The 14,025-nt window shown below is 45.1% G+C and overlaps 2 protein-coding genes across 7 annotated transcripts in view; one reads left to right on the top strand and one right to left on the bottom strand.

The window, feature by feature from the left end:
• Positions 1-10,074, top strand: part of usp13 (ubiquitin specific peptidase 13) — a 31,486-nt gene extending 21,412 nt beyond the window's left edge. For 2 of the 6 annotated variants that reach the window (XM_056603236.1, XM_056603234.1), the window contains exons 18-21: positions 128-321; positions 4,334-4,529; positions 4,915-4,999; positions 5,403-10,074. In XM_056603236.1, the coding sequence (XP_056459211.1) occupies positions 128-321; positions 4,334-4,529; positions 4,915-4,999; positions 5,403-5,499 (572 nt within the window). In that variant the 3' untranslated portion in view covers positions 5,500-10,074. The remainder of the gene's footprint in view (positions 1-127; positions 322-4,333; positions 4,530-4,914; positions 5,000-5,402) is intronic. The other 4 variants (XM_056603237.1, XM_056603235.1, XM_056603232.1 and 1 more) reach the window with 3 other exon arrangements.
• A 2,473-nt stretch (positions 10,075-12,547) lies between these two features.
• The window catches only part of pex5la (peroxisomal biogenesis factor 5-like a), a 40,556-nt gene continuing 39,078 nt past the window's right edge, over positions 12,548-14,025 (bottom strand). Inside the window, exons 13-14 of the mRNA XM_056604411.1 lie at positions 13,422-13,579; positions 12,548-12,749 (exon numbers count right to left, since the gene is read on the bottom strand). Coding sequence (XP_056460386.1) covers positions 12,548-12,749; positions 13,422-13,579 — 360 coding nt within the window. The remainder of the gene's footprint in view (positions 12,750-13,421; positions 13,580-14,025) is intronic.

Raw genomic sequence — 14,025 nt, 5'->3', positions numbered from 1 at the left:
TAACAACACGTATAAGTCAAAAGCATGACGGGGACCAGGGGACCCGAGCTTCTGGAGAAATATACATTTAAATCCAGTAACAATCCACAGACTTCAACCGATTATCCACCATCTTGTTCCTCTCCAGACTTTGCGGAGCCGCTGAGCCTCCCGTCCTCCACGATAGAGCTGCTCCCCTCCTCCGCCAGCGAGACTGATCCCTTCGCCGCCGCCGCCACCACCGCCGCCCCGTTGGACAACTCGCCCCCGGAGGAGAGCGTCGCCATCCTCACCTCCATGGGCTTCCCCCGCAGCCACACCATCCAGGCCCTCCGAGCCACGGTCAGTCCCCTCACACCCCCCCTCGCCCTGGGGCCCCACAGACACCAGGAGGTGCCCGTTCATCACTTGCACCCATTAGCAATTGACCTTGATATCGCTGCGACTGGCTGAGAATGAAGGTGTGAAAATGAAAACACAAAGTAAAAGTTATTAGGAAGGGCCCCACAAAAAAGATGAGCGCACTCATTTCCCTTAAGGGATTAATAAAGAATGTTTGATTGGGTATAAAAAAAAGTAAGGAGTAGGAAGAAACCTTGTTGTGGACAAAATAATGTCAAGTAACGGTCAGAAGTGAAATAGTGGCAGATTAACTATAGTGCAAAACAACGAAGCGAACGAAAGTCAGAATAAAAGTATCGCCCACAGTGGAAAAAAAACAGACAACGAGAAACGATGAGTCACTCTTATTCTCGATAATTAATTAAAAATATGAAATACTAAAGCAAAGAAAAAACGACCGAAAGCAGCCAGGACTGGCTGACAGGTGTCCTTGTGTGCAGACGGCCAGTTGGAATAAAAAGCAGTTGGTTGGTTTAAGCCCTGGTCGGAACCCTGGGGTGAGTCCACTAGCGCCAGCCTGATGCTCAGTGCTGGCCACGCCGACCGACGCAACTAGAGCGGAGGAATCAGCAGCTGCCCGGGCCAGCAGACCATAATAATCCTCCTCAGTGGCTGAGCTGCCAGTAGGGCCACAGCGGGGCTCTGCGGGCCAGTGCCAGGGGTAGGGGCCACATGGTTCCACCGGGAGACCACATGGGCGGGCCAGGAGGGTCGGCCATTTTGTCAGCACACACAAAACAGTAATGGCTGGAAGATGAAGATACAAGGAGCTGGGATGTTTCGCTCTTCATCCACATGAGGAGGGGGATGAGTTGTACCTGTTGGGTACCTCCTTTGAGCCCTGGTTTGAGGATGCAGATCGTGACCATGGCAGTATGGAGGGACATCGGTTTCCCTATGAAAAGCCTAATGCATAGGAGTCTTTTAAATGTATCGGTCAATACATCTTTTCTATATGTATTGTTTATTGTATAGAAGTTGTATATTTTATAGAATTTGTGTTATTGAGACTTGATCTAAATCATGGAAAAATAATCGATAAGCTTTAAGCTACAAGCTAGTTGAAATGACAGATTGCGACTTTAAGTGTCACCACCATCTAGCGCCAGTGACAACATATTTTCAAAACTTGACTTCCCCAAATGCCAATTAACACCGGAAACTATCAAATTAAATGCTGTAAGACTTCTTTGCACAAACTGCATTTTCAATGAAAGGCTCTGGAAGACCCAACTCTACCAGTCCAAAGCAGGTTCAGGATTTAAAAACAGTCCAGTCCTAACTTAAACTTACTTACTTGCGTCATGTTTGCTAAATCTGTTTGGAAGATTTTCTGCTGTTAGGGATGGATGCTGTTGTTTTCTTACTGCTATATGCACTGAACTGAATCATGTAATTGGACATTGCTTCTGAAACTGTCAATGTTTCTTTGTACTTGTACAAGTAAGCAAATAAATAGAATAACTAATAATCAATAAATAAGTAAACCCAAGCATCTAAACCATATATCATAACAGGATACCAGGCATCTAAAACCATTCATCATAACAGGCTACCAGGCATCTAAAACCTTGTATCATAACAATGTGAGTGACAGCCCTGTGGAACCTCTATTAAAACTTAAAAAATGCAGTGTGTAACATTATGTGGAATCTATCGGAATGGATCTAGCAGCGTTGCGTTGCTGCATTCTGCAACCCCGCCACTAGATGCCACTAAATCCTACACACTGCACCTTTAATCTCAGTGGCGGTTCGATGACTTGCATGCATGACCTACTACCATGAAATGAGATCCAAGTCTGAACATGGACGAGTGCTCGAGGGCCGAGACGTGATCCCCGTCCCTCATCAACAAGCCCTATACGCTGCCCTGCATGTGGCCTCATCCCAACCGGCAATTTGTCCCCAAGCGCCCTCGATGGTATGAGGTGTCTGCTCTCATCCCAGCGCCTACAAGCGTCACAGAAGCAGCGTCACTGCTATTGCAGCTCGCTCATGTCAAGCGGAAAGATCTGGATGTATTCAATTGGGGGCGGGGGGGGTCATATCTGCCCCTCCGTCATCGTCACCATCTCCACACTCAACTTATTCGGGAGTTGCTCATGCGTCCTTCATGTTTTAATATTAATAATGAGTGATCATCACGTGTTCTCGTTGCATCGGAGTGATCCGCAGACACAGTCCACAGACTCTGACTGTTCCCAAATGGCGGCAGATTCTCTTGTTTCAGCCTGACACACACACACACACACACACACACACACACACACACACACACACACACACACACACACACACACACACACACACACACACACACACACACACACACACACACACACACACACACACACACACACACAGACAGAGAGAGAGCGCGCCATTGCCAAAAATACATCAACAGAACCGCTAATATGCTGGACAGAATTAGATTTGTGCTTCCTTGTTTGCCCCGCCTCCCCCCCATTCCTCGAAGCCCAGTGCTGTGGGATGATTGGGTGGGGATGTTTCTTCGGGGGTCAATGTAAACATGTATCTCTCCTGAGGGAAATGGAGGTGCTAGACAGCAAGGGTGGGGTGGGGGGGGGAGGCTGGTCTATTAATAGCTCTGAGACGGGAGTGGTGGTGGAGGAGGTGGAGAAGGAGAGGGTTGTGTTAAACGGTAGTGAAGCCCGATGGGCCGCTTAGTTTGGAAAACGAGACCGCCAGCGTGGCACGCCCCCCCCCACCCCCCCCAGACGCCACACCTACCCCCCCCCCCTCCCCGCTCTCCTGCAGACATTCCCTTGATTCACGCCTCTATTTGGGAGTCGACGCAACGAGCTGAGGGGCACAGTTTTATGTTTTATTCCCTCAGCCAGATGGGCTTCTTTATTGGATGGGTGGCAGAACGGTGGGACGGTTTCGGAGGAGAGAGCCCAAGCAGATGTGCTGGTGGTTTTTTGTCAATGGAGATGAATAAAGAGCCACAGAGGGTTTCGTCGGACAGCCGGCCGGTCCAAGGGTAGAGACGAAACGGGTCTCGTCCACACGATGGAGGACGGGTCATCCTGCTGAGGCCGGCCAAGTGGAAAATCGAAAAAATTGAAGGCAAAAAAAGTATTATTTTGATTATGTTTCATGTCGTTTTGAACGAAGCAGCCTCATTATTCGAGGCTCTGGTTAGGCTGGGTTACTTGAATACAAACTGACAGATGAGGAGCGATGGGGGGGGAAAAACACACAGGTGTTTTATTAGGTCAGAGTTGCGTCCACACCTGCTGTTTGGACTGTGAGACCGTTCTATTGCGATGCCTGACCCAAGCACAGCCACAAAGGGAAGAAAGAGAAAGAAATATAGACTAATGGTTGCGGTGTTGAATAGTGAACTATTAAAATATCAGATTAAGGAATCAGATTTCTAAGTTCCTTGCCATTACCGGACTGCATGAGATCCGCAATCGATCGATCCACCTTTGCAGTTTCATGCATTCATTCTTCCTGTTCATTCATTCACTCTTCTTCCTGTGTATTATCTTTTCGTTCGTTCAGCTGCAGTCTACAATAATCTTTGTAAAACAATGAAGTCAATATCTTTATGTATAGCATCAAACTCCTACTCTTCATTTAGAAACATAAGCATTGACAGCAAATCTAGTTTTACCAATTCAAACACTGATAGTACAAATAGTGCTACAAGAACACTAAAATACTGCAATTACTTTCTCCTCAGTAAAACTATTGTAATTGAAGGACTATAAGTACAGAGTCCCAAATATGATGACAAAATGGTGGCTGATTATTAGTGTGTGTGTGTGTGTGTGTGTGTGTGTGTGTGTGTGTGTGTGTGTGTGTGTGTGTGTGTGTGTGTGTGTGTGTGTGTGTGTGTGTGTGTGTGTGTGTGTGTGTGTGTGTGTGTGTGTGTGGTTGTAAGAGATTGTTCCCTAATGGTCACCTGGTCCGTTCCCCAGAACAACAACCTTGAGCGAGCGCTGGACTGGATCTTCACGCACCCGGAGGAGGAGCCGAGCGACGCGCTGTCAGACATGGCCGACACCGAGCCCACCAACCAGGCCTTCTCCTCGCCCAACTCCCACAGCGACCCCACCCTCTCCCCGGACCCCGAGGGGGACGCGGCCGGGCCCCGCGTCAAGGACGGCCCGGGACGTGAGTGGCTCCAGATCTCTTTACTTTCCTTTCTACTGGTTGATCAGGTTAAAGAGTCACTAGGCACCAGGCCACTGCTGGTGAGTTTGCTGCCATCTTCAGGGCGAAACCTGTTTAACATGGACTCGTTAATATTTGTATTTTTTACATATTTTACAATATTCTGTTGCTTCAGAATGATGTTGAACACGTATAACATAGGGTGTATGTCGACGATAGCAATGTCAAGACAGAATGTGATATCTTTAGACCAAATCGGAGGTATGAGGTACTTAAGGTGGACTGATTCCGTTATCAATGAACAAACTGTGTGACCACATGTAATGGGATCAGCAAGTTTTACTGATTCTGTTTGAACGTTCTTATTCCTTCTATTTTCCCCTAGGTTACGAGCTCTTGGCCTTCATCAGCCACATGGGGGCGTCCACAATGTCCGGTCACTACGTGTGTCACATCAAGAAGGAGGGAAGGTCAGCACAAACCCCACGCAACACCAACACACTCCCATTTCATCGCCTCACAAAACGTCCCCAGCATTGTTTCACGCACACCTTAAAGGTGACCTCTTATACCACCAGGTGGGAGTGTGATTAGCTGTTACAAGCTGTTTGGAAAATCGGCCTCTTCTGACATCACAAGTAGGCGTGTCCACCTAGATGTGTGCTGGATCGATCGGTCTACCAGCATGCCCAGTGGACTGTAGCAAACAATGTTCATCTATACATCTAGGTGGACACGCCCACTTGTGATGTCAGAAGAGGCAGATTGTAACGGCTCATCCCATTCACCCCTGGTGGAATAATATGTCACCTTTTAATGCACCTCCATCATTGTTTGATTCATTATATTTCTCGTTGACTTTGGATCTGCCAGGTGGGTGATCTACAACGATCACAAAGTGTCTTTGTCGGAACGCCCTCCCAAAGACTTGGGCTACATATACTTTTACCGGCGCTTGTCCAGCAGCTAGAAGAGAAATCACAAGAACCAGTCTCTCAGCCACCCCCAGTCTGCCAGAGGCCCCCCGCCCCCCTGGAGAGCAACAGCCCCAACCCCAAGGACACCCTGTGGAGAGAAGGCCCCCAAAGCAGACCCACCATCACCATCCCCACCACCACCACCACCACCACCACCCTTCCACAGCCCCAGTGTGTGATCCACCATGGTGGAAGGTCTCTGCCCTTAACACCAGCCAACACGTTGGCTGCTGCTCCCCACAGCCCGAAACCACTGGAGAAAACACGGAGAAAGCGTTCAAAAACCTGCTGCGGACGGGAAGTAAAAGCAAACACGCTTTTTTGGTTTTTAGTGTAGTTGTCGTCGTTTTTATGTCCTGCTTTAAATGGATGCTTTTACTTTAGGTGCTTTCCTTCTCAAACTGTGTAGGTGGGAAAAAGAAAAAAAGGGATGTGTGCAATTTTTCGGTTATTTGTGTGTGGTTTACACACACTGAAACATATCCGATCCGACCCTTCACTCGCTATGCCTTCAGTCCCCGTAGCGGGATTATAAAAAAAACAAATCGAGTTACACTTGATGTAATGCTTCACTGCCAACCCACAGAGGCTAAACAAAATGGCAGCCTTTAGCAACCAAACACTACAGTATAGTCAATTACCGTATTTTTTTTCTTTTTGCCCTATGGCATCAAAAAAACACTACAACAACAACATGATTTATTCAATATCCGTGCCGACAAAATCCAGTGCAGAAGTGAGGCGACGGCAGAATGCTGACTGTGCATGAGTCCGACGGTTGCATAAAAGCCGGTGAAAAGGTCATCCCTGCACCGGAGGCGGGAATGGTTACGGGTGTTAAAGTCTTGTCCGGACAACGTTCACCTTCAAATAACAGGATTAAAATGAGGTAAATCAATCAAACCGTCATAATTAGAATAAGTAGATCGGATGCAACTGATCTGCAAAGGATGATTTACACATGTTTGTATTTTTCTTATGCACTTGATGCATTACAGCCCAACCGATTTCACAAATTACAACTGTAGTTACTACAGGTGATATTCCCAGCGTTTGGCTAAATTAGCTACCGTATATACAACGCCTCTTCGACTCGTAATCAACCCTATGCAATATGCAGTGAGATCCGTCTCTCGGCATCTCGAGTGTGTCTAATCACCCCCGGTGTAAATAATTAAAGAGCTGTGTGTGTCTCACTGAAACAGCGCCGTTCCCCTCAAAGACACAAGAAACAAGAAACAACCACGGTGCTGCTCCCCTTCAGTGATCTGATGTCAACCACGGAAACCCTGCCTCCTCCCGTGTTCCCCCCACTGAAATGTGCTCACCTCTTAAGTGTCTCCTCCTCCGAACCAAACGTGTTTTTTCCGCTCGCTGGCCATGCTCCGCAGGAGAGCGGACAAACCCTCCTGTGAGTTTTGTTTGCCAACCAATTGTTCAGTCCTTTTTTTTTGTCACATCAGCTTTTCTTTCTGTTGATACTATTCTCCCACACAAGATTGCTTATCACTCGCCGGTATCAACTACGACCATCACTGACCGTAACTGGACTAAAGCGACGCAAAAATGCATCCAAAAAACATAACTGTCTGTAAATATTGGAATAGTGTTTTATTCTATCTATTTTGACATGTATTCACTCCTAGTGGTTAACCCGTCTTTAAGGGGGGAAGGCATGCATTTAAGTTGCTGTTTCGGGAGATTCATTTGCCGGAATGATTGTCCCCGTGTGAACATGAAACACCTGGAGTTATCCAGGAGCAACCAATTAGTGCTCGCAGGCAGCGGTGCGCTCAGGCTCCCGTCTCAAAACCACTCAGGTCATGGAGTTTGGTAATGTCATTAATTTTCTTCTTTCGCTGGGAAAATACCTTTTTATGTCGTGGAAGAACAACTGCATAAGATTTGTTCTATAAAATGTTCTATTGTTTCCTGCACACACTGTTAACACCTCTCTGATGAATGCTTAGTACATGAGTCGGAGTACATCGTCACTACTCTTCGTCACCGAGTTATACTTAATGAGTACTCCGGTAGCCTACCGTGCATACTTTTTTACAGTGTGGAGTTCAAACGGTCTCCCTCTCTCTATGCAAGTCCCACGTAAATCTACACCCACAGAAACGGAAGTAATAGAATGCACATTATGTTCCGAGGGTGTTTCAAAATCAACGTGCTAAATTATGTTATCAGCTTAGGGCTTCCCTCTTCGTTTCAATGCACCTTCGGTTCTCTCTAGGCCTAGTTCCTGTGCTTGGCTACTGTGTTTATTATGCTAACACTCATAAAGTATAAATATCCATTTTCTTGTTTTCGGCTTCCCCTCAGCCTCAGGTTTTTTTTTTACTGAACTCCTCTTTATCTCTCGGGTTGTGAAGGATAAAACACTTTCCTTTTCGGTCACCAAACTCGCCTTTTGTACCGACGGCTTGTGCACTAAATGTAGACATTTAGTAATTTGGATTGTACAACTGTACCTTGTGGGAGTTGATTAGACTTTCTCATTAAACAAAGTATCAAAATGGTACTATTGTCATTTATTTTTTGTTGAAGCCATGTCTGAAGTTTTGATTACATAAAATCCCTGAATTGGCGATTTTAGTTTACTTTTTTTTATGTTTTCATCTAAATATTGCTGTTAATACAGTATTTCAATAGTGCAGGTGAATACTGCTGTCATGACAGTATGTACTATGCCTTGTAATACTGCATACCTGCAATGTTTGGATGGTTCAATAAACACAAATGTTATTGACTTGTGGCACTGCTGCTTTGTTCGGAATCAAAAATGTTGCATGTTGGTGAAAACAGACATTAATAAATGGACTGAATAACAGATTTTTTATTTTTAAAAGATTAATTTCATATTGTATATTTCAAAGGTGCTACTGTGTTTCCTTGTGGCTGGGTATACAGGTAGATTAATATGCATTATAGATGCTTGAGCAAACTAGTAGAATATAAATGCTAACGTCATTTCTTGCATCAAAATCAAGGAAATCTTAATTCTAGTTGTTTTGATAAGTAAAGAATTCTGAAGACAGGTATATGTACTTCATGTGGCAGATAAGTAGAATAATGGACAAAGGTCAATGTATTGTACACAAGATACCGTGCTGCCCAATGACAAAAACCCACCCTATAAAGCATGTATAACTAGAAAGTACCTGGTAGTTCTGTTTATTTAATCTGCCTAGTATTATCTATAAAATATGCCTTTCAAATGATATAGAGCATGTTATGACTGGTATAATGCACCATAACATTCAAGTTAATAACTTTTAAGTCCATATCATCCACATGAAGTTACAGTATTGTGCGTGCTATAACATGCACGTGGTAATGATTGCATGAATGAGTGTGTTCATTATTTGATACTAACACACCAAACGATCCTTGGATGTGTCTGATGTTCAGGTCCTCTGAGAAGACACGGATTAGAGACGACTGAACAACTTGCTTGTTGATCTCATTTTAGATTGTGTCGTGACTGAATAGATAATAGTAATGATGTGATGTTCGTTATGTTGATCTAGTTTTGAAATACCTTAAAGGTTCTGTCAATGTGTAACTAATGTTTGAAGGGTTTGAAAACAGTATGTGAGAACTAGATTTGATTGGTTGTGTATCTTGTGTACAATATATAGACTGAATATATACATACACACGCATACACACAAAATATTTTTTCAATGTCAAATTTGAAAGTGCATGGTAGAAATATTGCCGGGTAACTGTAAGGTTATAATTCATGTTATAGGTTAACTGGGAGATCAAGAAAAAGCACTTGGTTTTTGCAAGTTCATGCATGAGAATTAAAAGAATATTAAAAAAAAACGGAGACAAGCATTGAGGAACTGGTATGCATCAACCACGGGCCAGTTTCTCTTTCAGGCGCATGCTAAGTCAGTGAACCTGAGAAGGTGTGAAGGCCTGTTGTAGCTTCTACAAAAACAAGACATCCTCTTCTTCAGGCATCTTATCCGAGTACACATCTGCGGGGCTGCTGTGCACACGGTGTTGATCACAGAAAAGCCAGCGTTTGGAAATAAAAACGACCTTGTTAAAAAAATAAAGTATTTTTAATTTCTAGTGAACTACAAGTATCTAAATTTGAAACCGCAAGAAAATAACAAGCAAAGGCCTAGCAGCCCATAGGAAAATGCGTGTGTATTAAAAAAAACGATTTATGTTTTCAAGCTTTGTTTCTAAATCATGCTGATGGGGCAGTTAAGATTAGGAAGGGGATGACAGAGGACAGACCACATGTAGTGTTTAGATACAGGGGGAATACTCAAGCAACGTCTTGCATCGTCTCCTGTTCGCGGAAGACTTCCAGGGAATCATTAGAGGTGGATTTGGTCAACGGCTTGCTTGTGCCAAGACGTGTCCCAAAGCCTTGCTTGGACACGCCAGGTTTCTAATCTGTTTCTAATGCAGGGTATTTTAATTTGAGTCGCATTCAATTAAGTGTCAAAGAGCAGAAACCCATATGACTGAGCTGAAGGCATTGCAAGTTGTCTTTAAAGACCAAAAAAAATCAACCGTCCAGTTTATAGCAAATTCAATTTGAGGATCTTTGTAGTGGTGTTTTTTTGAAGTGCAACAATTATAATGGACACCAACATCTATTTTTGTGGGTAATGTTACTTAAAAAAATATGGTGCTATTGCAACAAAGATCTGCATGATAATTTGTCAGCTCAATGTATTCGCTCAGTTGGTGCCTTTTGAGTATCTTAAGTCCCTATATTAAGTCCCTACAGAATAACGTAGGTTGCATACACCTATATTCTGTGCTGGCTGCTCCCTCGTGTGTAAAACTGTTCTCTAAAGACTGCAGCCTCAACCCGCACCCATATTTTCCTATTTTGCAGCTCAATTGTCAATACTGGCTTACTCGATAGTTAATCTTGGTCATTGACAGAGATACCAGCGGTGAAGACTTTGATGTTCAATGGCAGTTTTCGTATGTGTCCGGGAGTGAAAGGAGGTCTTTGAGCTTCTCCAAGGCTCAGAGAAAAATATGTGCCTGGCCCTGCAGGTTTAAAGCAAATCTGACAGAAAGCTTTGAAGCCTTGTCATTGCATTTGATGAAACCGAGGTAAGGAACAGCAGCGCCACGCCATAGTGTGACAGGACAAAAAATACACCTTTTTAGTGTGGGGGCTGCCTGTCCCCTTCCTGCTCCTTAAATACATGATTCTGAATCTACTGGAAGTAGCTTTGGATAAACATGTCTGCTAAATGGTTAAACAGTAACATTCCTTCTATATTCTCTATTCAGTTGGGTGACCTTTGACCTAGTGCCAACTACAGAGACCCATGAGAAATGCAAACATATTTTGCATAGGATACTAGGTGGGGGGGGGGGGGGGGGGGGGGGGAAGGAGAGAGAGAGAGAGAGAGAGAGAGAGAGAGAGAGAGAGAGAGAGAGAGAGAGAGAGAGAGAGAGAGAGAGAGAGAGAGAGAGAGAGAGAGAGAGAGAGAGAGAGAGAGAGCGCTAAACAATGCTAAAATAATGTTTTTTTTGCTACAGGGCAGGGCTGTCATTTACAGTCCGATGCTCGGCTAGCCTCGTTGACATACCTCTCTCCCCAGAGCGACTTTCAAACTAGAGACAGGGAGGCCAACCATTTGAGGGCATATGGTCCGTTACAACATTGCAATCTAGGGAATTATTTTTGAGCTTGTGCAACAGAGAGTGAGAGAAACAGAACGGGGGAATATTGAACATTGAACACTTGAATGGTATGTACGGGGATTAGAACGATCGATTTGTTATCATTGTTATTCATCTTCTCTTCCTCAACGGTAAAAGTATGCTGAGATTTAAGAAAGTCAGCTGTCATGTAAGCAGACATATTCAATCCTAGAATACTGATTAAAATATGATTGACGCTTGTGGTTGGATTCATTTTGGTTTTCTAATGTGTATTTTTTTTTATGTATTTCATGGTGCAGAAGAAATATAAATAATTGGTAGGCGTTCTAGAAGATTGGCTGCTGATGCTGAAATTGCATCATAATATGTAATGCTGCCTAGTGCCTACTAGTACGAAAGTCATCAGAGATTAAAAAAAGTGACCTTGAATCGGTACTATTAAGAACAACTTGTAAAGGGTTACAGATGCAAATGCAATTTTTAGTGTGCAATTTTTTGATTTAGAAAGCGAAAAAAGCGAAACAAAGACATAAACAAACAAACAAAATACTAAAGAGTGAACGAAGCTATGGTTAACGAAATTCACTCCAGCCCAAAAATGGCTTAGCATTTTGTTTTTATAAAAAAACGTAAATAAATATTATTGTATGCATGCGTTCCAGTGAGGCTCGCTCCGCCCCTCCATATACGAAGAGCATAGTCCCTTGAAGTGCAATGAGAAAATATTTGAAGGTCATTTAAACGTCCAATGTCCCACTATGGAAATGACCTACGCATGCAATGTTTTGAACATGGATGGGTAAAAACCAACAAACAGAAAATGTCCCAGTTCATGCGTTTCCTTGTCCACTCCCTAAACACTTTCCTCTAAGGTGACATTGTCCTGAAGTAAGTAGTTGGATCCCAAAGTCTAGTTAAGTTTTTTTTTTAATTCTTTTACAAAACATCTGCTCTGTACACGTGATCAAAATAGTTCTCTGTGACGTCTTCCTCCATCTCCTGTCCCAAAGCCACACTTCTCCTCCGCGAGATGAGTGGGGCTTTTAATTGACGGGTTCTCTAAGGCATTGCTTGTATAATCTCTGCCCGTCCTTGTGCTCTTCGGGGAAATCACCATTTACAGTGCAGCAGAAATCCATCTCAAAGTCGCCAATTAAAGCATCAACCTCTCCTACGAAAACGGCTTCGAAAAAATATATAGAACCGTCGGGTGTTGTTTTTTAAAACCACCGTGCAAAAGGAAGCACAGTCATTCCCTAAAAAAACAGTCCATTCTTCAACAAGCACTTTGGACTCTCAGGCTTGGGTTTGTTTTGGAGAGACGTGGGACTGGGTTGGGAGGGGGGAGGGGGTCTATCCTATGGTGACTAAACCCCCTCAAATGTCCAGGTTGAAGGCCTTCATGAGGAGATCCAGGTCTCCGAGGTTGGCCGCTTGGAAGAGCTCCGGCTGGTCCATCATGGACAGGGCGATCCTCAGCGCGGCCCAGATGTTCCCCGACATCACCTGGTGGGACAGCTGGTGGCTCCTGCTCTTCCTCTGCAGACTCAAGGCCGTCAGGAAGTTACCGGCCGCCTCCCTGGAGCGGACAGATAGACGGACAGAATGCCTGGTTAGTCTGATGGTCCAACACTGGTTGTTGCATTGGTGCGACATCGTTTAGCGTTGGCATGTCACTGGTTCCTTTTGTGGTTTAACTGTAGCTAACTGTACCTATCCTAGCTAGGAGCTATTTAGCAGTTGGCTGCCATAGGATAGCGCCGGGGAGCCCCCTCCAGATGAAGTGCCCTTTCTTGTGTTATCAGTAGTGTTGACTTGCATGTTTTCTTCATATCTTTTGTGGCGTGTGGAAACCGTGTTTTGTGAACTCCTTTTGTTGAACTGTGATTGGCTGTGTAGCGTTAGACTGAGTTTGTTTTGTGGCGTAGTTGCTCAGAGTGGTGTCCTGGTTGACCTGCGTTATTAACCCCTTTGTTTTTGACCATGCATTATACACAAGCTTCTGGTTTTCCCTCACACTCCCCCTCTCTGTCTTGCTAGGAGAACACAGACCTCCCCGTGCTGGACTTCGTCCCCTGAACATCAGCGGTAAAACTAGACCTGGAGCGCATAGCCTCCCAGGCACACAGGAGCTTTGACCCAGTCCTTGGCCCCCCAAGCCCCCCAGGCAGAGAGGAGCTGGGACCCAGTCCTTGGCCCCCCCCAACCCCCCAGGCAGAGAGGAGCTGGGGCCCATCCAGACGTCCCTCACCTGTGTGCCCCCAGGTTGATGCAGCTGATGCCCAGGTTGTAGCGGGAGCGGATGAAGCCTGGCTGGAGCTCCAGGGCCTTGGTGTAGGCCTCCACTGCCTCCTGGCTGCGGTCCCCGTTAGCCAGCGTGGCCCCCAGGCGGTTCCACAGCAGGTAGTCCTGCAAAAGGTCACCACAGCTGCTGAGGAGGAAAAAGTCACCGGACCGACTGCGACAACGTGTTGTAGTTATAGGAACAGGGAGTCAGGCTGGTCGAAAGACCTGGATAAAAAGATTGGTCTTTAGTCTGTTGAAAGCATGGGAATGGAGTGGGTCATTTTGACCCTTGTATTTATTCAAGCGAGGTGGTGGGGGTGCACCTCACAGGAGACGAAGCACAAGGAACACAAGACCATTCAGATACACTGGTAAGAGACGAAGGTTTCAAAGAATAAAGGTGAGGCTAGGCTAAAACGGTTAAGGTCCCTGCCTCAACTCTAGGCTCTATAGACTGGATTCGGCCATGGCTAACTGGTGTTGAGGCTGTTGAGTACGCGTGCGTCAGAAGGATGCAGATTATGGGTGTGCCTGTAGGGTTGGAGGTATGATAGGTATGGAGGGGCAAG

Source organism: Gadus chalcogrammus, chromosome 12 (assembly GCF_026213295.1).
Source record: "Gadus chalcogrammus isolate NIFS_2021 chromosome 12, NIFS_Gcha_1.0, whole genome shotgun sequence".
In the NCBI taxonomy this organism is placed as follows: Eukaryota; Metazoa; Chordata; class Actinopteri; order Gadiformes; family Gadidae; genus Gadus; species Gadus chalcogrammus.
Note: the sequence above shows the minus strand (reverse complement) of the source record. Positions and strands in the feature narration are given on the sequence as shown.